At 31.9% G+C, this 24,992-nt stretch overlaps 1 protein-coding gene across 4 annotated transcripts in view; it reads right to left on the bottom strand.

Moving 5' to 3' along the window:
- Positions 1–24,992, bottom strand: part of TLL1 (tolloid like 1) — a 165,874-nt gene that overhangs the window by 43,918 nt on the left and 96,964 nt on the right. For all 4 annotated transcript variants that reach the window (XM_039876316.1, XM_039876317.1, XM_039876318.1 and 1 more), the window contains 4 exons: positions 18,580–18,695; positions 6,826–6,928; positions 4,528–4,644; positions 3,126–3,271 (listed from right to left, as the gene is read on the bottom strand). In XM_039876316.1, coding sequence (XP_039732250.1) covers positions 3,126–3,271; positions 4,528–4,644; positions 6,826–6,928; positions 18,580–18,695 — 482 coding nt within the window. The remainder of the gene's footprint in view (positions 1–3,125; positions 3,272–4,527; positions 4,645–6,825; positions 6,929–18,579; positions 18,696–24,992) is intronic.

The raw sequence follows: 24,992 nt of genomic DNA, 5'->3' as shown, positions 1-24,992 counted from the left end.
GTTTCTGTTTAGAGCCACCATAATATATATCATTGATTCATTAATACTGAACTCACGGCCCAAAACACTATAACTCATGCTTGAACAGTGCTTATCTAACATATATTTTCTCCTTAAGGCACATGACAGCTGGGAATGTGCATATCAGATGATTCAAATATTTTGCTGCTCTATGCATGTCCAAGAATGACCCAGAAAGCAGCATGAGTATTGATTTTGGGGTTACAAATGAATTTTAGTGAGTAGGTGAGTTTGTAAATACAGAACCTGTGAATAATGAAGATTGATCTTTCAATGCTGGGTTAGCATTCACTTGTGTGACACTAGGTTAATGGCATTAAGTTCAGTATCCTTATCTAGAAGATTTGGATGGTACATTAGGACACCTCTAAATTCCTTGTCACCTCTGAATTTCTTAGAATCTAGAATCTCCACTCTAAATTCAGCCACATCACATATCAGATCCTCTATAATCTAAACCCTTTTTACCTATCCATGGCTTGTTTCTTTCTATATGGAAATGTGCATACCTTTGATAAAGAAAGGATATATTAATTTCCACCCACCGATCATCTTGCACTCACACACACTCAAATATAATCTATCCATCCATCTATCCCTCCCATTATCAAATATTAATCATTCATCTAGTGGAGCAGGAGATCCAGTGATCAATAAGACAGGTAAGATCCCCACTGTTTGATGATCATATCCAGTGAGATAGATAATAACCATGTAAACAAACAGATCCATAACAGAAACTCCAGTAGATGTAAGTGCAATGAACTAAAATAAAACAGAATAATGGTTTATAGAAATTGCAGGTAAGAAAATATTTTAGAGTTACCAGGAGAGGACTTTTTAAGGAGGTGATGGAAACCGCTGATATAATTTAAGCAAAGTGGTATTATAATCTAATTTACATTGTGAAAGTATCATTCTAGCTGTTGTGTGGAGATCAGGATATACAGGGCTAGAGTAGAGATGTGGGTCTCTCACCAAATTCCCAGAGAAGGGGCGGTGGTGGGAACTGAGTGGCGCCCAGAAAGTAGGTATAAAGTGATCACGTATGGGACGTGTTTTGAAGACAGAATAAATGAAATATGCCAATGGACTGACCCCAGGATTTAAGAGAAAAAGTAGAATTAGGGATACTCCTTGAATAAATATTGCCATAATGAAATAGTAAATACCAAAATAAGGAAGACTGAAGAAGACTGGGTTAGTGAGGATGACAAGACAATCAAAGGTTTGATTTTAGTCATTTAAAGATGAGAGGCCTATTAGACATTCAAATATGTCCAGTATATAAATGAATAAAGAAAAAAAAAAGGAAATAATGCAAAATGAAGAAAGGACAGGAAACCAGAGATAATAAAATGTACTGTGAGCCAAACTACGACATGACTTTTCCTCAGTCTCAAAGCTTCGTAATAATTTATTCATTCACTCAATCAACAAGTATTTATTAAGTGACTATTCCATGTCAGGCATGGTTCTAAGTGCCTGAGATGTAAATCTTTCCTGTTTGTCTTTAGTACTATCTCCTTTTTAAAGAACGTCATTGGTACTATATTGATATATCAAAAAAAAACAACTGAAAATCAACTGAGCCAACAATCTCTGCACCTCAGAAACTGCATTTAGTTTTTAGATGTGTGGCATGAATGCATTCTCTGACATCAGTTCTGTAATAGAGTTCCATAAAACACTGGATTATATAGTAAAAGACAGTTCAACACTTAATTCTTGCAGTATCATAAAATACAAGTAATAAGCTCATTAAGTAGATAATTTTTCAATAAAACAGTTGTTTTTGTCTAAATAGCAGATCCTATTCGATTTTAGTTTACTGTTAAGAATAAAGTGGTCCGTTGGAATTTTAGTTTACTGTTAAGAATAAAGTGGTCTGTTGCAATCTTATTGATCCATTAAAATAACAAAATTTTCAAATATGAATCAAACAATCTGAGAACCAACATTTCCAAAAATGCAAAACGATCAAGAGCATCAACATCATGATCACAACAGAAAAGATCTTTTTTTCATGATAATGAAAACTATATCTTGGAAATTAAATGGTACATGTAAAGGGGTAGAGACAAGTACCAAAAAACATATTATACAGTGAAGGTGGGGGGTGTAAGATTCCCTGGGCTTACGCGTAAGTAATGCCTGGGTTCCCGTGGTGCTTTCGCTATGGGGACACAGATACCACCACAGTCACCGCACTCAGTGGCAGTTCACCCTGGCTGGCAGTGGATGTGGTTCTCTACTGCCTTCTGATTGCTTGGACAGTGAAGAAATAATCTAATCAGTGAAGAAATCATCTCCAGTATGGCATCTGGATCTCTAACCTCTGCCTAGAACTGCCACCGCCACCTCATCCTTTCTTCCCACTTCACTTCACCTCTCCCTTTCTAGACTAATTCTTTGATGTAAACATACTTTGGAGTTCCTGACAAATCCCCTTCATCTCTTGGCTTCTATTCCGAGCTCAGTTGCCCCAACCCCCACAAAAATGACTCATTAGCCAGCTTGGCATTTTGGGACCCAGACTTCACTCTAGAATTCTGTCTGGCCTTTGGTTTATTCTGCCCTCATCTAATAACGCAATGTCAGTGGTGATTTCTTCCCCAATAAATATTTTTGGTGTAGTCGAGAGCTCCTAAAAACACTTAAATCTCTATTTCTGATATAAACAATTTTCTGTATAATGTTAAAAATGAATGTAGTCCAATAACAAAAAAGACGGTCTACCTTTTAACCTCTTAGTTTAGAAGAGAAATAAAAGTTCTATTATTTAATGGGCCCTTCAAGCAGTCTTGTGAAACAAGCCTGTGCATTTGTCAAAAGAAACTATTGTCAGTACTTCAAACAATCTAATTCAAATAACACAGATAATGTAAACTCACTTTAATCTTCTTGAAAATGCCTGCAACAAGAGGAAAGAAGAAAAAAAATATGCTTTTGCTCTTGATGTCACATTTTATAGGCCATCCTTTGCTTCTTGGCTGATTAAAAAGCTGATTCTCTGGTTCTTTGCTTATTTAATGAGGAGCCCCTTAAATGCCACTGTCATTTATGGAGCATACGCTCCATGAAGGTTGCCTAAAAGACTTTACCTCAAAGGCCTGAAAGGTCAATCCGACATAGTAGTCTTCTGACACTGTTATTTTCCACACACATTCTTTCATCGGTCTGTAGTCATCGGGGTAATTAGGAGACTGAATCTGTCCTTCATTTTTACGTATCTCACCTCCACAGATCGCTGAGGAAAGCAAAAATAAATAAACAAATCTAGACACGCCATTTCATTTTCATTTTCTTCGAAGATAACCTGTAGCTGAGCCCATAAAGACCAGGTTATAAAAATCAAAGTTGGCTTGTTATACTGTTGTAAATATTTAGATGGTAGAAAAAAAAAGAAAAAGAAAACTCAGCCACCTAACTATAAATATTAGATACTAGTCAGAACAGAAATATATGATTTTTAATCCACTTAATTCACATCTTTCCCCTCAAAAAGCATTTTTTAAAAACTTTTAACAACTTCTAGAGGTTTTGTAAATTTAGTCTGTTATGAGTTTGTTCTGTGATTCCCTGAGCTGGTTCTTTCAGGTATGTTTTTTTTTGTTTGTTTTTGTTTTTGTTTTTGTTTTTTGACCTCAGGTAAACTAGCTGATTAGGGGAGAAGCTCCACAGAACCCTGGGCCTCTGGCAGCGGGCTAGCATCATGCGCTCAACATCTGTGCTCCATCAAAATAATCCTTTTCACTGCCATACAGTTAGTCTTTGAAACAAACGCTTCCATTTACTTAAAAGTTTAAAGGAAGCAGAAATTTTCTCTCTTCTAAATTTCCTAAATTTCTGTGCTGGCAGAAGCAGGAGCAAGAAGGGTACCCTCCACCCACAACCCGGCAAGAAGGAAACCCTTTTTAAAGCCAGGAAGTACAATGCCAATTTATTGTTTTAGAGAAGCATGGAACAAAGCGCCTAGTAAATTCTTCCTTGAATGCTGACCCTCTCCTTTAGACAAAGCATGCTCCAGAAATGTGCACAATTGCTTGTTGTGCAGTTTCCTATAACCGAGCATTTCAAGAGTACAGGCACCAAATAGACACAAATTCAGTACTAAGGAAAATGACAGTTTCTTCATAATATTTTAATACTATCATGAAAAAACAATGGACGTTTAAGAACTCCTGTGCCATTTTTTCCCCACATCCCTGAGTACATTTATATGTTACTATATCACTGGTACTAGAATAAAGTTTTTCTCACAATTTATTTTATTTATTTATTACTTTTTTTCAATTAGTGTTCTTGCAAATTAAATTATTGAGTAATTTTATTAAATCATCCTTGTGAATATTGTAATACAGATTTAGAAAACTTCATAATTAAAATACAGTTACAATATCATTCTAATAAATTTGCATTTGTTTCTCTCAGCTTTTTGAGAGAAAGGATATTTCTGTTAAGAGGTCTAAGAGGAAGTCATCTCTAAAGCTCAGCGTGACTTACCTTCATAGAGAGCTGCAAAGCCTTTTCCTACCCAATTACTGCTGCTGCGAAACTCGATCCACATTCTGCTGTCTGTAGAGGTAAGAACTTCAGGCAATTTGTCCCCACAGAATCTACCTAAAAGAAATCGAAGAATAAAGAAAAACTCCTAAATATGATTCTATACTCTAATTGCTTTCCACATTTGCTACAAATTACATATATATAAAACCTGATTCGGTTCCTATCCCTATTCTTAGTAACTAGAGCCATAACTATGCCTTATAGTTACCTAATAAAGGTAGATAAATAAAAACAATCCCTTCGTCTCTATGTATAAAATATGAAAATGTATCATCCTCAAATTAACCATCTGATGTCAGTATCGTTATCTGTAGAATCAAAAGATATATTTGTAAAAGGTCACATGATAAATCAAGGTGGGAAATATTATTCTATGAAGAACAGAGAAAAATACAAGTGATCCTGAGAAACTGGTTTAAACAGTCACTCTGATCATTAGGAGGGGAGTAGCTTGGTTAAAGATGTGTCTCAGCTCAAAGTGGAGTTCTTTGTCTAGCCAGGTTCAACGACAGGGAAATCTACATGTTGCTCCAAGTATCTTACGTTATTGCATACATTCCATTTCATCCATAAAGCTATCATCTGTGATGTGGCAGGACGGCAAATATTAACAGAAGACTTAAATATGAGTTCAGATTTTTTCTAATTGTGTAACCATAGGCAAGTAGAATATCAAATGAATGTAACGATTCCTGTTATTCCTTCTTTCTTCCCTCGACCTTCCTCAAATATTTATTGTTCACTGTATATCTGCTATTGTGCTCTAAACTTACATATGATGATGAAATGGTTAAATATGACAATGCACATGAAATAATTCTACAAATGATAATTCAGTGTCATCCATTTTTGTGTGCCCCTGGCAATGATGTCATACCTAGTTTTAGTATGTGGCAGTCAGCAAAAAACAAATTCATACTAACAGCTAACAGGTGAAGAACTATCTTCCTAACTGGCAAAGTAAATTACGGGCATGCAAAGAGAGCAGTGTTTGTTAAACTGTAATGTGCATATAAATTGGCAGGGTGTCTGTTAAAATACAGTCTCTAATTCATAAGGGGTGGAGTAGGACCTGAAATTCTACATTTTAACAACCTTCCAAGTGAATCTGATGCTGCCAGTCTGATAGTTACACTTTTAAGCAGCATGGTTTTAGAGAAAATCGAGAAAGCCATCCATATAAAAACTCTGATCAGACTTAAGCAGTCTGGAGGACCCTCATAAACCGCAGCATGTAATGCTGGTGGGGCTCTAAAAAAAATGTTCTCCAAAATTTCAGCTTTAGAGTCAATTCTTCAATACGAGTTTAATGAAATGTTTTCTTTGGAGCAAATACACATATTTCACAAATAGCTTTATCTAGGCTAAGAAACTAAATATTCAAGACAATGTTTTCCTCATCCTGACTTATCAAAATTAGTTCAAATTTTCATTTTTTTCCCTTAGTTTTAAACATTTCAACAGGTTTCTTGGACTCCCTAAGGCTGCTGTCACTGTTAGTACAACAGTGCCCATTCAGCAGGTTTTAGATGGTAAGAAAAAAGATCTGTATGGCACATAAACACAATTGAGCAAAGCTACTTCTAAGAATAAAGAAAAAGTTGCAATAAAAAAAAATCAGTATAGGATGGATGTGGACATGCTCACAACAGCTCTCACCTTTAAGTAAAACAGAGGGCAACAGTAAAGTGCCTCATGCAAGTTAATGGTGTGGTCTGTGGTTAAATGTTGGGCAGGCTTTCGTGAGCACCAAATCTGAGCTACAACTTAAGACACAAACTACAAATGTCTCTTCTCGGCCACACACACACAAAAAAAACAACTCTCTGAGAAGCAAAACTGTACAAGCTAATACACTTGGCATTAGAAGCCCGATACCAAACGCATACTTAACAGCTCACATTCTACGCCTTAGCAAACAAAACAACACATATACAGTTTATCTGGTTTTCTCATTAAAACTATAATTCGTGATGAGTGAACACTATAAGCATAATGCATGTGAAAGCTGTTCTAAATCATGTTCAGAGCTGAGTACTACCTCATAATTTTAGCTAATTTAAATCAATCTATGTATCTATCTGTCTGTATTTTTGCTGTGGTTTTAAAAAGTATAATGAAAATTAAAACGTTGGTCACATAAATTTTAACTCTAAGATGACTCTTAAAAGAGTTGATTGTCTTTTAACTGGCAGACAATATGCATAGCCACATAGGATGTGAATAATCTCTTACCGAGGAGAGCTGATTTCCTCCAGTACCCATCTCTTACTTCAATGTAGTCATACCAGCACAAACTACTTTTGTATAAGTCCATCGTGGTAAAATTTAAAACAATCTGCAAAATGGACCGAAACAACACAAAATAAAATTGATCGTATCTGTACAGGATTTCATTCCTGGAGATTAGGAAGCCAGGACTACTGTGAAAACAGATGCATACTAATTATTTTTTTTCCTACATTAGTATTCTCCTAATATTTTCTTAAACATATCAAAAATCCCTCATTTTCTCATTCTTATTAATATTTAATAGTACAGAGGTACAAACTAAACATTTTAGCAACTAAACCAGTTTCTGTAAAGTTAGTTCGACTGATTGTGAAACAAACAGAAACCTTTATTCAAATAGTTTATTTTGAATTTTTTAAGAGAAATGACTTAAACCATTAAAAATTTTGATTTTGCCATGAATGTCTTCTTTTTAATAATTTATTTCAAAGACGACCAGTCAGACATATATAATTATGTTAAAAATAACCACCATGTGCCATATTCCAAGGACATAATATTATCATTGTGTATGTTGAAATGCTTTAAGTACAGCTCTAGAATTTGAATTTGTTCATGTAACTATAATCAAAGGCAGATGTCATTATGCTTCTCTTGATCCAAGAATACATATTCAAAGACCTTTCAAGTTAGATCTTGCACGTGACCCTTTACTCTGTGCTTTGTTTTGAAATGATGTTGCTTTTTGTGAAGATAATTCAAGAACCACTCTTGAAAAGAGAATTTTCTTACTGCTTTATAAAAAGACTTTTCTTTTTTGAAGGGAGTAAAAATTAATAACAAAGTTATCATGAAATTTTATTCAATTTTTAAACTATATAAAGATAAATGTATTGAATTTAAGTAAAAATGAGGTATTAAAATTATCAAATAAATGCCTTCCCTCATCCATCCAACCTAAACACACTCCCTTAGATAAAAACCTACCATTTCTCACTCTGACAACAAGTATTGTTTTATTTTTTAAATATTTTTTTAAATTTCAATTATAGTTGACATATAATATTATATTACTTTCAGGTTACAACACAGTTATTAGACATTTATATAACTTATGACATGATCACCCCAAAAAATCTAGTACCCATCTGACATCATACATAGTTATTATAATACTACTGACTATATTCTCCATCCTATACTCTACATCCCTGTGACTGTTTTGTAACTACCAATTTGTCCCTCTTAATCCTCTCCCTCTTCACCCATTCCCCGTCTTCCCCATCCTGCAACCATCAACATGCTCTTTGTATCTATCAGCTTGTTCCTATTTTGTTTGTTCATCCTGTTCTCTAGATTCCACATATAAGTGAAATTATATGACACTTGCTATCTCTGACTTACTTCACTCAGCACAGTACCCTCTAGATCCATCATCTGCGCTGTTGCAGATGACAAGATTTCATTCTTTTTTTATGGCTGAGTTAATATTTTATTGTATATATGTACCACCTCTTCTTTATCCATTCATCTTTTAATGGACACACAGGTTGCCTCCATATCTTGACTATTGTAAATAATGCCACAATGAACATATGGATGCACATGTCCTTTTGAAGTAGTGTTTTGGGTTTCTTTGGATAAATATCCAAAAGTGGAATTACTGAGTTCTTCTTTGTCTCTTGTTATAGCCTTTGTCTTAGTCTATTTTGTCTGGTATAAATATTATACCCAAGCTTTCGTTTGTTTCCATTTTCATGAAATATATTTTTCTATCCTTTTACTTTCAGTCTGTGTGCATCTTTAGATCTGAAGTCAGTTTCTTGTAGGCATCATATGTAAGGGTTTTGTCTTTTTATCCATCCAGCCATCCTATGAAAAGATTTACTTTTCAAATAATGAACACTTCTTTTACTTGATTACGCCAAACCAAACTAACAAGAAAAATTTGCCTCTCTGATGAAAAAATACATTTGGAAAGTATTTTTTATATTCAAAAACTCATTCTAACTCGATCGTGTTTTAAAAAGCTAACATGTTTAAGGTGTATAGCAAACCTGTTTTTTAATTCTAGAAACTGAAATAGACTTTAGCCAAAAACAAAAAATTATAAGTATTATGCTTCTAATATAAAACTATAGTTTGTAACAATATTTTTAAAATCTTTTTGTGATGATCATAAAAATTTAGGTGAAAGAGGACTCTCAAGGAATGACCAAAAAAAAAGAAATGAATGAAAAAAATATATCAATCAATCCTGAATCCATATTCTAGAAAGTACTATCATTTTTGTGTTAGAAAATATATACTTCTCCACTTTCTTGAGCACAATATTTAACAAAAAGTTGATTACTAATTATGGCAAATCAATCCTAAATTGGCTTACATCTTCCCAGAATGAAGATATAGCATAATGATAAATATTTCTCATGGCATATTATATCTCAGCACCACAATGATCATTGATAATATGTACACCAAAGCTGGTTATAAATTGCACATGTAAATAACCATTTTACAGAGAAAGAAACTAAGAATTTATCTAACTATAATGGAAGCCAATTGTACCTTATAATAGTATTAACATATTACCATTTAAATCAGTTTCTTTAAACAAACTTTCTATATTACAAAGAGATGAAATCTATCAAAGATGTGAAAATAGAGGAACACTGTTTTTTTAAGATAATACAGTCATGTGACAATTTGATTTTAATAAAATGGTTCCTTTATTTCTGTCTACCTTATTTATAGTGTTTTTCTTTTGTATTCTTCTCTTTCACCCAATTTTATCATTCCAAATATTCTCAAAAATGTTTACAAAAATTTCCAAAATATCCAAAGACAAAAGACTCATCATATTTTTCAATAATCATCAACACTTGATTATCAAAATGCATAATTTCTAAACTATTTTTCTGTAGATCTCAATATCTTTTCTGCTCCATCTCTGAATACCAATGCAACATTGAGTTATTCTTAGGACATAATTGGGAAATAAATCCTGGTTTTCCCCCTTAACTTTGTATTTGCTTTAAGTCTGCTACAAATAGGGAATATTACCACTGCCTGATATTACGTTTCATTCATATTTGTATTCTCCCTATAGCAACCACTAGGGTTTCAACTCTGTATGATCAGACAAGAATTCATTTATTACAGCAGAGACGGCCCAGCTACAATACAGACACAAACAGTAGACCCCAAGGCTCATTATGTGGCTTCCCTTTGGGATTTAAAGGGGAGTTTTCTAATGGTGTGTAAATAGTTTCAACTTCCTCCTGGATAAGGAAAAAAAATCAGCTAAATTGAAAGTATGTACACATCACCATATTTTATTCAAAATTAAAACAATGTGTTTGGATTGCTAACAAAGAGTTAATATTGGAAGTTTGGAACACACACAAGTGTCAATACCACACACACACACACACACGTTTGGAAGGGCAATAACTCTAAACAGCAAAGTTTCCTATCTTGTTTTTAATCTTCTATTTTAAACACCAAGCACTGTGGAGTAACAAAACTGGCCTACTTTAATATAAAACACAGAGTTCTTTAGAAGCAGAAAATGTAATAAAGATAGGTTTTCTAAAATTAAATCTTAGCGCTCTGATGCAGAAGTAAGATGCTGGCCTTTGACTAAGGTTGCTATTAGAATTCATGCTTGAATTACAAATTATAAGCACTTGGAAACTACTTGGTTGTTTTATATTATGCTATTTTATGTAAATATGCTGCATCTTTTTTTCTAAGAACAGCAAAATAAAAACTTCCTTAATATATAAATGTTTTCTTTCTTATGATAAGTATTACCATTTATCAGTTTAAGATTACCACAACTCCCCTGAAACATGAGATTGAGGGAGATACAAGGAATAGGAACAATTCTAAGATTTCCTGTGATCATTTAGGAGTCTTAGTTGTTATTCTGCAAAGTTAAACTGATATCATTGTGATAGAGTCTGCTTATTAAAGACTCTGTTTTACAATGCTGCACTGAGGATCTTGAAGAAAGGCAGATCGACAGTCTAGGGACCAGATGTCTGCAAGTCTCCAGAGAAAGATAATCAATGAACTTTCCGTCTGCACAATGAAGACATTTCTGACTACCGAGATTAATTCCACGAGCAACACAGAAAGATCAACTGGAATAGCACTTATACCTTATGGTGCTGAGGATGGAGAAGACAGTACAGACCTGTCAATTAGGCTAATATTATTAAATAGCTCTTTAGAAAGATATCAGAATCAAAAGCAATAAATTAAATAGATTTCTGGGCTCCAGCCAGAAGAAGCTTGGATAAGCCTCATAAACTCTCCCAGGAGGCTACAGTTTTCTTCTTGGAGGTACTAGGGGCTAGAAGAACGGGGCTCAGTAAACGATACTCCATGGGCCAAATCCAGCCTGTAGTCAGTTTTTATAGAGAAAATTTTTTTGGAACTATTCCTTTACATATTGTCTAGGACTGCTTTTGAGAAACAATAATAGAACTGAGTATTTGAAACAGACTGTATAGCCTGCAAAGCTAAAAATATTTACTGTATATCCTTTCCAGAAAAATTTGCCAACTCCTGGGTCATTAAAGTTTTTCAGCTCTGAATTGTATCATACTAAAGGGAAAAATTTGCATCTTTTTCTGCAACTAGAAGCTGTTTATGATTGGGAGTCAGAAAACAGGTTAAAGTTCTAGCTTCTCAGTTTGTCAGTTTACTTAAACTTTCTGAGCTTGAATGAATCTTCTTACCATAAAATAGAGGTCATCATATCATATCATGCTGATGTCAGCAGAATTAAATCAGAAGGATTTAAATGGATAATATGTAGAAAAACACTAAGGTAATCTGAAAATAGTAATATTACTATTTTCATGGTCCATATTCAGGCATCTCTCACAATATAAATGCTGAAAACAGTTATGAAATAAATACAAGTATGAATCTATTTTACTTAATCCAACTATGCTGGGAAACAAAAATATCAGCTTAATTTTAAAGTTTCACAGAAAAATCAGCATCTCAAAATAAAAGATTCTTACCTTAAAATCTAAAAAAGAATAAACAGGAAAACACGTGCTTTGTTTCAAATCTCTGCCTTACAACAGACTAATTGTGTGACTCAGGTAGATCCCTAATCCGTCAGGAATATATTACATGACAGGTGAAAAACAGGAGCTGGATTATGCTATGAAAATAATTTTTCTACTTAGATTTATATGATAACATCTGGATTTAAAAATTTTGATTTGTCATTGACAACTACTCCTCACAGGAACATTTTTTATACCTCCCTTTCCTGAATCCCCACTCTACTCTATCTATTGATTGCAAAATTCTATAGATGATACTCTGCAATGCCCCTAAAAATGTTCTCCTTCCTTTTCTACTGTCAGTGCTCTCCATGCTTCTGCGAATTAACTGCAATAGCTCCAACAAGATCTGAGCTCTCTCATCTCTGCAAATCCATGACAAGTTGTATCTTGCTTTCTTCAATTATTTTTCAGAGCTTGCCTATTATCCTACTTAGCCTTGCCTTTCCTACATATGTATAAGACTCCTGATAGCAGAGACTTCTTTCACACACCAGGAGACACATTTTAATGGAATCAAAGATTTATCTATAGAGTAATTGTTACATTTAAGCAGTACCTTTGGCAATATAAACATTATATTGTAAATTGATCCCATATGTGAAAACCATTAGATGAGTGGTTAACAGGAAACTTTTTGCAAAATGAAAGTAGTCAAATGAATAGCTTTTAAATTGCTTATATAGGAAAAGAAAAAGTATTAACCATATTCAAGACACAAGCAGTCTACCCTTGTTAAAAGATCAATCAGTTCTGAGAGATGAAAGAATCGATATCATATGCTTTTGTCAGCTCAAAACAGCTGCATTCTCAGGTGTGCATCCTGGACTGTTACCAGCATGCACTGCTCAGCATCAAGCACGACCTTAGACTGGACAGGAATCTGTCTCTATCTTGGCAGGCTCAATCCTAGGCAGACATACACGTGCATGGACAATCTCATTTTTTTTTCATTGTGGTAAAATAAAATACACATAACATAAAATTTACCATTTTAACCATTTTAAACGTATAGTTCTGTAGCATTAACATGTTGTGCCATATCTTATTTTTTCATGATATTTTCCCTCCATAACATAATATATGCTTATTATAAAAAATAAAAGGAAGAAGAGGAAATAAAACCTATATATAAATCCATAAGGGGGAAATAAACATTGGTTGGGTATATAGTCTTCCTCGATACTGTCTCTAACATATGTATTTTAAAAATTAGATCTTTTCATGCTTATGATTTTTAAATTTCCCAAAATATTGTCAACATAATCCTCTAGTGCCAGGAAACACAGTCTTTAAAAAAAATTCTTCTTCATCACAGAAAATTTGGCAAGGCAGATATACAGTCTGTTATTCCCCATAAATAAATAAATAAATAAATAAATAAATAATAGATAGATAGATAGATAGATAGATAGATAAACATTTGTAACAAAGGAGCTATGATTTTTAGATAATAACTAATGTGATTATCTTCAAAGAGATAAATTTAGTGACATTTACCATGCTTTATTTCTTCTTAATAAATATAATTTGATAAAGAAATTATCGAATAAGCCTTTCTCTTTTACATTGCTCATTCTGCATGTTTTTGTAAAATAGAATATTTAGTCTTAAAAAAAATCAATTAATTTCTTTGGGTTTGCAAATTTTATTTTGTTTTAATATTTCCTTATTGTAAGTGATTATCTTTGCACATACTCAGATAATTGCTCTAAGAGAAATTTTGTGTTAAAGTGTAATCACATTTTTCAAAATGTGTTATAGATTACCAAAGTCCTTCAGAAAGGTTATTTCAATTTTTACTTCCAGGAGCTGTGTAACCTCACTATCATTTGATATTATCATTCTGTTCCTTCTTTGTCAATTTGATAGGTGAAATACAACACATTTTTGTTAGTTCAAATAGCATTTCTTTGAAAAAGAGTGAGAGTAAACAATATCATATATTGATTAAATATCTATATGCATTGCTACTTAAATATTCTACTTCCTTAGTCATTTTCTAATGTGATGTTTATCTTTATTAATTTAGCAGTTTTTCATATATGCATATATCAAACAAAATAATGTGAATTAGAATTTTTTAGGATCGTTTTATGGTTTTGAAAGAGGATAAAGATGTTAATTAAACATGACTCCTCTAAGAAAGTAAGCTGGTAGAAAAAAGATACCAAATAATAGAATATGTATTTAAAACTTTCAAACAAGTAGAGAGAAAAAAAATTAAATGAGGGAAAATAAAGCTATAATTTAATACATATGAAGGCAGAAGGTAAAATAAAAGTGGAAAGTTTGGAATGCAAGTAAGAGGTAATAATGCATTGGTAATCACAATAAATGTAACTGCAAATAGCATTCTCCTTAAAGGCAAAATTTCCATTTCCATGGATTAAATTGGAAAAATAATAAAACTAAACTGTTTGCTGTATAAAGGGACATACCTGAGACACTAGATCATATAATGATTGAATATCTAAAGCAAGACAAAGACATAATAGGCAAAAATATTAATTTAAAAGTATATCTTTTTTAATATCAGAAAAAACAGAGTTTTAACTTAAACCATGACTAGCAATAAAAAAGATTCACTATATAATGATAACGGTTTATCAGGAAAATGTAATGTTATAAACATATATGCATATGACATGTAATACAACACAAAATATATTTAAAAACTTTAAAGAGCAATTAATAAACCTACTAAATAGGGATAAATATTAATATATCTTTCTATTTGATAGATGAAAGAGTCAAAAACAATAATATAGAGAATATATAAAAAACACAATTATAAAGACTAATGTGCTGAAACTAATACAATATTGTATGCTAGCTATATTTTAATGTATTTAAATAAATAAAAGACTAATATAAACATATAGACCTTTGCATCCAACCATTGCACAAAATATATTTTGAAGCAAAGATTAATTTTTACAATATTGATGCTTTCAGGGTCATACTGCCAACCTCAAGCTATTTTGGATTGACATAAAAACTATGGTCTCTCACCAAAAACTGACTAAAGGAGAAAAAAATAAGAAAAGGAATATTGGGAAAATGTCATATGTTTACAAATAAGAAAAGTGCATGTTACTGAAAAATATGTGGGTTGAGAAAAAATAATAAAAGACAAAAAAATTAGAAATGAAAAATAACAAAAATACTATATGTCAAGCCAGTAAAATTCAGATAAAGTAGTTTTTAGCAGAAAATTTGTAGACAAATGTTTGTATTGGAAAAGAACAGGCACTTGAAATTAACAAGCTAAACTTCCAACCTAAGAAGAGCCGAATAAAACAAAATATTAAAAGAAATAAAATAATAAAAGCACAAGAATGGTACCACATCACGCCAGTTAGAATGGCTATTGTCAACAAGACAAGAAATAACAAATATTTGAGAGGATGTGGAGAAAAAAGAACCCTCATGCACTGAAGGTGGGAATATAAATTGGTTCAGCCACTATAGAAAACAGTATGGAGGTTCTTCAAAAGGTTAAGAATACAAATACCCAGTAATCCCTCTTCTGGGTATCTACCCCCAAAATTTGAAAACTTTTATCCATAAAGATATATGTACTCCTATGTTCATTGCAGCATTATTCACAGTAGCCAAGGCATGAAAACAAACTGTGTCCTTTGATGGATAACTGGATAAAGAAGATATGGTACATAAATAAAATGGAATATTATTCAGCCATAAGAAAAAGTGAAATACTGCCATTTGCAACAACATGAATGGATCTTGAGAGTATCATGCTAAGCGAAATAAGTCAGATGAAAAACGACGAGAACCATATTTCACTCATATGTGGGATGTAAAACAGAAAGCAACAAATAAACCAAAAACAAAATTCACAGACACAAACAGTACAGTGATTCCCAGAGGGGAAGAGAGATGGAGGGAAGTTGGAGGGTAAAGGGGGTCAAATATATGGTAATAGAAATAGACTAAACTTTAGGTGAGGAGCACACAATGTAATATACAGAGGGTATATTACAGAATTGTACACCTGAAACTTATATAAGCAAATTAATCAATGTCACCCCATTAAATTTAAAAACAAAAACAAGCACAAAAAAACACAAGAATAAAAAGATAAGTTAATATTGTTCTTTGGTCACTTAGAACAATACAATTTATTCACTCATCATCACACACAATATTAAGAAACATAATAGGAAAGATAATAGTTTTGTTGATTTCTTCCTATTTGCATCATTTTGGAAAATACTGTTTTATTGGTAATCATACAAAAAATTGAATTACTATGACTGCTAATGATATGGGTACTACAATTGGCAAGGAGGAACAATTTTTTTTCAGATATTATCTGGCTCTTATGAGCCGATTTAATTTGATTTACCCTTGTTCCATAACTTTTATATTCTACGTTTTCTTTTCAAAAATCATGTGTAGTTTTAAATTTGTTCTGAAGTTTTATATCTTTTATATTTTGCTCTTCAGCATTTTTTTAGAATGATTTTCATAATGTTTTCCAGGGGCTTACTCAAAGAATCTAAACAGAAATTGAACACTTATAACTATATTACAACAGACATATGTCTTAAATTAAAAATAACTATATATATGTATGCATTCATGTATCCCAAGTCATTTGTAAAATCTATTCTAAGTCACTTGTAAAATGTACATAAAAATGTAAATTTTTTTATTTGCAAAATCTATTTGTTATTACACAAGTGTTTCATTCTCTTTTCATTGTGAGCATTGTGACATCCTGCACAGCTCCATACCCATGATTTTTCTTAACAACATTCAGTTATCAAGAACATCAAACTTTAACTGCAATTGCATTCCCACCAAAATTCAAAGTATATCTGAATCATTACAGATGCATTAGTCATAGGCAAATGATAAAATTTTTTTAATAACTAGTAGAAAATAAAGATTAATATCAATACAATGTTGGTCTTGAAAGGTTAGCATTCTAGACAGAATCCAGAAATTAATAGACTCTATAATTTCATTTCTTAATAAGTTTAAATTCTATAACCAAACTAAAAGAGGAATCTCATGTCTTCCTTTTTAATCCTTATATGTTTAATTTTGTTTTCTTGTCTTAATGTGCTATGACTTTCACCAGACTGTTGAAAAAGTGGTGTGGTGGACATACTATCTCAAAGGAAATACTTTTAGAAATTCCTCAAAAAATAATGGTATTTGGAATAGTCTTTGTTAATTCTCTTTATAAGATTAAAAAAGTATTCTATTTCTAGTTTGCTCAGGATTTGTTGCTAAATCATTAATAGATTTTTTTCTTGATTTGACTGAGATACTCATCTAATGGTGTTTGTATACATATGCACATACATATAAATTTATACATATATACAAACATATAAATAATATATAATACATGTATATACATACACATGTATATACATCTGCGTTTGGAACATATATAAATACTATAGCATATATATACATACACACATGCATATACGTACATGTATATCTCCATTTGGTTTGGTAATTTGGGAGGAATTTTACATCCAAATTCAAGTGTGAATCTTGGTTAAAATTTTCATTTATTACACTATTCTTGTCAGGATGGCTATCAGTGTTTTGCTAGCCATACATATAGAAGAGCGTATCTTCCTTTTTATTCCCTGCAAGAGGTTATATAGGATTATACTTATTTCTTATTTTGTTGTTAGGTAAAACTCACTGATTAAGCATCGGAGTGTGAATTTTTATTGTTGAAAAAAATCTAATAATTTAATTAAACAATAATTCAACTTCTTTAGTGGTTATAGGTGTATTCAAACTTTTTATTTCTTCTTGAGTAAGAATTTAGTAAGTAATATTTTATAGTAATTCGCCCATTTTATCTACATTTTTAAAGCTATTGATGTAATGTTAAAATATTATTTTATTCTCATTTTGATATCTAAAGCATCTATGATTATAAGAATCTTTTTATTCTAAACATTATATAACTGTGCTTTCTTTATTATTCTTTTTACTCCCTTTCATCCATTTACCTATTTTTCTAAGTTGTTTCAAAGTACCAACTTTGTTCATACTTTATACCGTGTTATTTTTATGTTATTAATTTTATCTTTTATTTATTACTTCCTTCTTTATGTACCTTTTCATTTATTTAATTGCTTATTTTTCTAGCCTCTATAAATGGCTGTCTACCTCATTAGTCTTGGGTATTTCTTATTACCTAATATAAGCATTTAAGTCTGTGCATTTCCTTCTAAATATTGCTCAAGTTGCATCTTATAGGCTTGATATTCAGTATTTCTATTAAATTACAGTTGAAAATAATTTCACATTTTTGTTATAATTTCTTCTTGGCTGAATTGGATATTTGATATATATTTCTTATTTAAATATGTGTGATTTTTCTAGTTATCTTTCTGATACTGATTTTTAACTTACTTTCATTGTGTCTGAGAACATAATTTGTATTATTTCAACCCTTTAGAGCATTTACCATTATTTTTTAAAAATTACATCTTTCAAAAAATTCCTAGAGTTTGAGCAATTTCCATTATAAATTTTCTATGCTATATAGTCTCTTATTTGATGAACCTAACAAGAATAAAAAATAAAGCAAGTTATATTTGAAAGATGAACCTTTATACTTATATGAGACTGAAAGAGAACTCTTGATATTATAAACTACCTTCTCCCCTGGGGTCACAGAAACTCTCCAAATGCAGTGTGTATAAGAAGGGTAGCCATTTGGAAATCCTGGAGAGGAAAGGTTGCCGTTGGATTCTTGTAGGGTTTCTCCACATGCTGAAAAAAAAAAAATCATACATTTGATTTTAAAAAAAAGATGACATCTATGTTTCCTAAAAAAAAAATAAGACTATTCTTTAATTTTTGTGAAAGTTGTGTGATCATAATTAAAACCTTGAGTCTTCTGGTGTTAGACAAGAATATATATTTGTGTTTTATAAAAGATTTTTCCTTTCTAAGTAATTTCTTTCTATGCCTCTCTTACCAGAATTTCAGTATACTTATACAAAATTATGAGATAAATAATGTGGCATGCATAAAGTTCTTCCTCACGGAAACCTTTGCCATTCATTTCTCAAGGAGCCAGTAGCCAATCTGTAAGTGACTCATATTTCAATTCAGGCCAGTGGATAAATAGTTGATGTGGTTCTAGGATCACATGAAACATTCCATTAACATATTCAATGTAAATTGAGGCTAAGTTCAATAGTGAATTCCATATGAAAGTTGGGAAAAAATCTTGAATGATAAGAAATAACTAATAAGAGTAGCAGCAAAATGTCATACACAAGGAAAATTTTTCTCAAAATAAGCACCCAAAATTGAAAGATAAAATCGTCATAGAAGACTTGAATTTTCCAACAGGATGTAGACATTTATTTACTCTCTTTTTTCTGCTGATCATAAGCAGAAATCTCTGAAAAAGCAATTATATTTTTCTCTTACTAAGCCTGTCTAATTTTTTGGAATTAATTACCAGTCATCTGAAATAGCAACTTATCAGCTTCATAGCCCTAAGATCTGTATGATTGATATCTCTAGGGCCATTTCAACAAAGGCAGAGGCAGAATGTAATTAGCTCATTGGTTCAGCCAAGATTAGTGGTCAGAACCATTCCTGCTGAATTTGCAAGACATGGTATGAGCCACATAAACCTAGGATACTTTAAGTATCCTTAATTCAAGAATCTCCCCTTCACTGCAGCCAGTCATCTTTAAACCTTTTACTCAACAATTTGAAAGAACAGTTCCTTCCCTCTGAAGGAGAATGAAATAAAACCTGAGATATTACCATATTATTGAGCCATAGCTAGCTACCAGCAGGTGAACTCTTGTCTCATCAAATCCTCAATAAATCATAAAGAGTTCTGTATATCTTGAGTTAAATAACGAAAGAAAGATGATGACTTTGAAAACACAAACTAGAACTATAAAAGCAGTCTGATATAATGTATATATTTAGTTAAAAACATAGATATTATGTTTGCACAACAAAATAAATTTAAAGTAAGAGTAAGTAATGTTTAGTCTGATGAAGAGGCAGATAAAAACAACTTTAAAACAAAATGAAAATGTTCAAGGTCAAAAATACATAATTCAGCACTTTTCATGAATCATCTAAGAGCACTTGATAAATATAACATTAAAAGAACCCTTAGAAAAATAAAAAAAATTTAAGATTTATTAATGCAGACAATGTGCTTCTTCTAACTAAAATCAGTTTAAATGCTAGATGTCATTTTGCACTTGAGTGAGTTTCAATAAAAAGAACTATAATTCAAGGCAGTTTAAAAATAAATTCTGTAATGATTGAAAACTCCACTAAGCCATATGGAATGCTGGTACTGTCTTTTCTAAAGTGCAATTAAAACAATTAAATATATTGAATCTCCAAATGTAAAAAAATAATAATGCCCTGATAAAAAGAAAACAAAAAACTCTCTAAAATGAAAAAAAGAATATAGCACATAATTCAAAAATTTATTAAATCTATTATATAGCACCTGCTTATAATGTAAGAAATACAAATAACTATAGTCAAGTTGTAATCTATTTTCCTCAGTAAGTGTGGTTGTCCCAGGCTATGTATTCCTACTACAGAAGATTTTCATCAACTTTCCTAAACATTAATGCTCAAATATAACATTTTATATTTAATGCTCAAATATAAAATGCAAACTTTATTATTTAAAAAATTAAAGAAAAATGAGCAAAGAAAGTGTGGCACTACTAAATTAAAATGTGTAGTCTGTCCATTTACTCAGCAATGTATGTTGATGTGAAAACAGTCATGTACTACTTATTAATTATGTCATACAAGTAAATCTCAAAAGCTTCGACCTCAGTTTTCTCTTTTATAAAGTGTCTATCTTATTGATATGAACTTTATAAAGTTACTTTGTAGGGGTCAAATATTATGATGTCCTCAGTCCTCTTTTTAACCCTTCCAAAGGGTTACCTCTTCCAAAGGTAGAAAGATTGTGTCTTAATTGTTAGAATGTTCCTTTGAATTACAAAATGAAGTCATATTCAGGAAAAAAGGCATAAAAGCATACAAAGGAAAACTATTATCGTCACTGTCCTAATCAAAATTACTCCAAAATACAATTCCAAGGTTAAATTTATATCTTTTTAGGCAGATGACATGATCTTATATGTATAAAACCATAAAGATTACACATACACCCACATGCAGAAAACTGTTAGAACTAATAAAGTCAGCAAAATTGCAGGATACAAAATCAACATACAAAAATCAGTTGTATTTCCATACACTAACAGTAAATAATCTGAAAAGGTAATAAAGAAAACAATTCTATTTATAACAGCACCAAAAAGAATTAAATGTCTAGGAATAACTTAACCAATGAAGCAAAATACTTGTACACTGTAGTTTGAAAACTATAAAACATTGCTGAAAGAAACTAAGGAAGACACAAAACAATAGAAAGACATCCTGTGTTCATGGATTAGAAAACTTAATATTGCTAAAATTCCCATACTAGCCAATGCAATCTACAGATTTAATGCAATCCCTATCAAAATCTCAATGGCATTTTTACAGAAAGGGAGAAAAAAGTCCTAAAGTTCATATAGAACTATAAACTCCGAATAGCCAAAACAATCTTGAAAAGAACAAAGCTAGAAGCCTCATACTTCTTGACTTCAAAATATATTACAAATCTACAGTGACTAAAACAGTATGATATTGACATATAGACCAATAGATAAGAATAAAGGGCCAAAAATAAACCCACTCATATATAGTAAAATGATATTCAACCGGGGTGCCACAACTACACAATGGGGAAAGGATAGTCTCTTCGATAGATGGAGTTGAGAAAACTAGATATGCACATATAAAAGAATAAACTTAGACTTTTATCTGTCACTAAACAGAAAATCAACACCTAACACTTACATGAAAGGATAATTCTAATTCTCAGAAGCCTCTTTATTTTACAATATCAATTTATTTTATATTCTTCCTAATTTTACTGTTGCTTGACATATTTAATTAAGAAAGACTGAGGGAATATTAGAGTGATAGTTGGTATAAGTCCTAAGTAGCTAGAAGCAATAAATTCATTGGGCTACAGAACTAAATTAAGAGAAAATGCAAATAAAGACCAGAGATTATTAAGAGTTAAATTAAGCAGCTTAGAAATAAAAAGGGACAGTAATCCTCAGATTAGATCAAGGTAGAGGAAAATATATTTAGAAAATGAAAGTCACAAGAAAAAGAAGGCCCTGCTAAAAGCAAAGAGAACAAGAGAACAAATTAGTCACTTATGAAGAGAAGAAGACACACTACAACTCATACACCCTAGGAAGGTTCTCATTCACAAGTAAACTGCAAATTACTGGGATAAAGAGGAAATAAATGGTTGTAACAATGAGCCATTCCATGCTCCCATGTGAATATCTTTTGTCCTGAAAGTATGTAGGATGCAAGGGATTACTGTGACAGGCAAGTAGCATTAGCTACTGTCCATTAAGAGGCCTTAACTCTAGAAAAGCTTAGAAGCTGTCAAAAGGACACAAGACTGGCCTTTAGGGCAAGAGTGTCCAGAAACTTATTCAGTTCCAGTGTCGAGTAGCTCTCTGTTCCCCTTCTCTTTCCTTTCTGGACCTATGCGGTCTGACAATGGATGACTGTCGTCCATCAATAGAGTGCCAGGGCTGTAAAGGATCATAGTCTTTATTTACACAGCAACGCGCAAGGGGATTTTTCTTGCCTGCTTCTAAAGTAAGAGCAAGAAATGGCAATTAAAACAATTCTAAACTAAAAGAAACATCCTCATTCCATCACCTTAATAACACACCTTTCTTCCTGTATGGAGCTTTTTTTTTCATGATGAGTATGCATGGACTACATAATAAGTAATTGAGCTTTCACATATAAGCCTAATTTATATTTTTAGCATATATAAGTAGATAAATATAAAAATGGATTACAAGTTATTTATAAGCTTGAAAGTCCCATAAAATTGACAGTTTATATTGTTTTAAGAAAATTAAAAATACATATATTTGTAATGCTGTTCCTCTTCTCATAGATAAAAACATATTTTTTTATGTTACTAAAGGAAAAGCAACAGTATTTGCAGCCTGCCTATTGTGACCTGTTTATTAGAAACTTGCCCTCTTGGACTCAGAGCCCCACTTATCACAGACCATAAAAGCCACAACCTTGGATATCTAAGTATAAACCCGGCTGGTATTCCTTTCAAGATTAAACTCTAAGGAATAGCTCTATAAAATGCAGAAATAATAGAACTTTTAACATTAAACTGATACAGAGAAAAAGTTGAAGTAAAAGGTAGCCAAATACCTTTGACTGGTTCTACTCACCAGCAATTTCTAACAAAACAGTAAGACAAACTCCATATGCAGTTTTATAACCCTTCTTCTCAGTATAAAAAACAAGACAAGCAGATCTCCCTTCATAAACTCTTACTTTCTTCTTAGATGATTCGCAGATCAGTCCTCCTATTCAGACTTCTACCTATAGTTATGGATCTTAACCACTATTCTATTGATGCACTTGGAGTTACTGTTAAAGCTACTGCATAGGTGTAGCTGAACTTGATTTTGCCTATGGCAAGTATATTTACACCCACATCATTAGTGCTACCCATTGAGAAAGAATGGAGAAACTTAAATACATAACCACATGGAAGGCTTAGAGCAAACAGCCCGGGGCAGAGGGAGGGAGTGAGGAATGGAGGAAGGGAGAGGGGGTGGCAGAGGTGTGGGCTCAGTGACTAAGAGGGACAGAGAAAAGGACAGAAGAGAGAGAAAGAGTGGGAGTTGATTGGTGAACATTAAGAAGTCCAAGAGAGGAAAAAGTCATTCTCAAAGACTTTTGGGAACTAAAAGTTGATATATTCTTTATTTTTAAAATATAAACATACGTTTCAGCTCTCCCTTATGCCATGCAATTTATAAGCTGCAATACAAAGACTTGCTTTTTGTACTGCTTTGGAAACAAGATATCTTTCTCATTAATGATAGTGCCTTCTTGAATGTGGTTTTATCATATTAAACAAAGCAATGCACGTATTATTATATTTCAAGTAAGAAAATAGCCCATTTATCTATTTACATAATTAAAGTCTCAAGTGAAAACTATACTTACTATTTTCCTGTTAATAACTAAAAGATTCAAGAGCCATCAGTTGAAAATTAAATTGCAGTGTCATAAATGAGATTATTTTTTGATTCCTGCTGACTGACTTTCAGTGTGTAAATCCATCTCTAGTGTCTTTTTAAATCTAACGTACGTACAAACATATTCAGAGAGAGAATCAAAATGGGTTGGTATGTCCATTTATTTAATTGCTATTAATCATATAATCGTTCCCAAAATTTTATACTTTGAAATTTAAAAAGCATAGTTCATCCAGTACTGCCAGAAATTAGCCAAGGATCACTCATGTCTTTTGTCACTGTGGTGCCATTTACTTATAAATTTACCCTTCTTATGAAAACTTAAATTAAAAAAATTAATAACACGCATGCATGTGTATTTTACATACACATACATGGACAAAAAGTTTGGGAAAAGTTGTGTTAAAGTTAAACATGCTTCTTTGATATAAGATGTTTCAATGAATTTTGAGTGTACAGGACATGATGTATGCACCATTTCCAATTTGGAAGCAGACTTTTTATTCTGGGACCAATAAGGCACTGATATTCCCTTTGAAATTTATTATTAAGACTTTCCATTAACCTCTTTTTCACAACTTTATCCAGTACCAAAACATACAGGAGCTCACTAGCAACATGGTTAGAACGGATTTTTTATAACAAAGTTATAAATTCCAATAATAAAACTTCAATTTGTATACCATTAATAATGGTACTTACAAAAAAGATCATTCAGACTCCATTCTTTTTATGTTGACCACTTTTAGCATTTGACTATGAAATCGTGCAACTGTTTAATAACAACTATCAACCAACCATGTTTTCTGCTCCTTTGCTCATTAAATTAAAAGAAATAAAACATACTATCCCTGTGCTTAAAATTTGATTTCTAGCAATTTGTTTTTAATTATATCAGTGG

This window comes from Pteropus medius, unplaced genomic scaffold (genome assembly GCF_902729225.1).
Source record: "Pteropus medius unplaced genomic scaffold, Ma_sr-lr_union100, whole genome shotgun sequence".
Lineage (NCBI taxonomy): Eukaryota > Metazoa > Chordata > Mammalia > Chiroptera > Pteropodidae > Pteropus > Pteropus medius.
The sequence above is the reverse complement of the archived record's forward strand: the minus strand, read 5'-3'. Positions and strand labels throughout refer to the sequence as shown.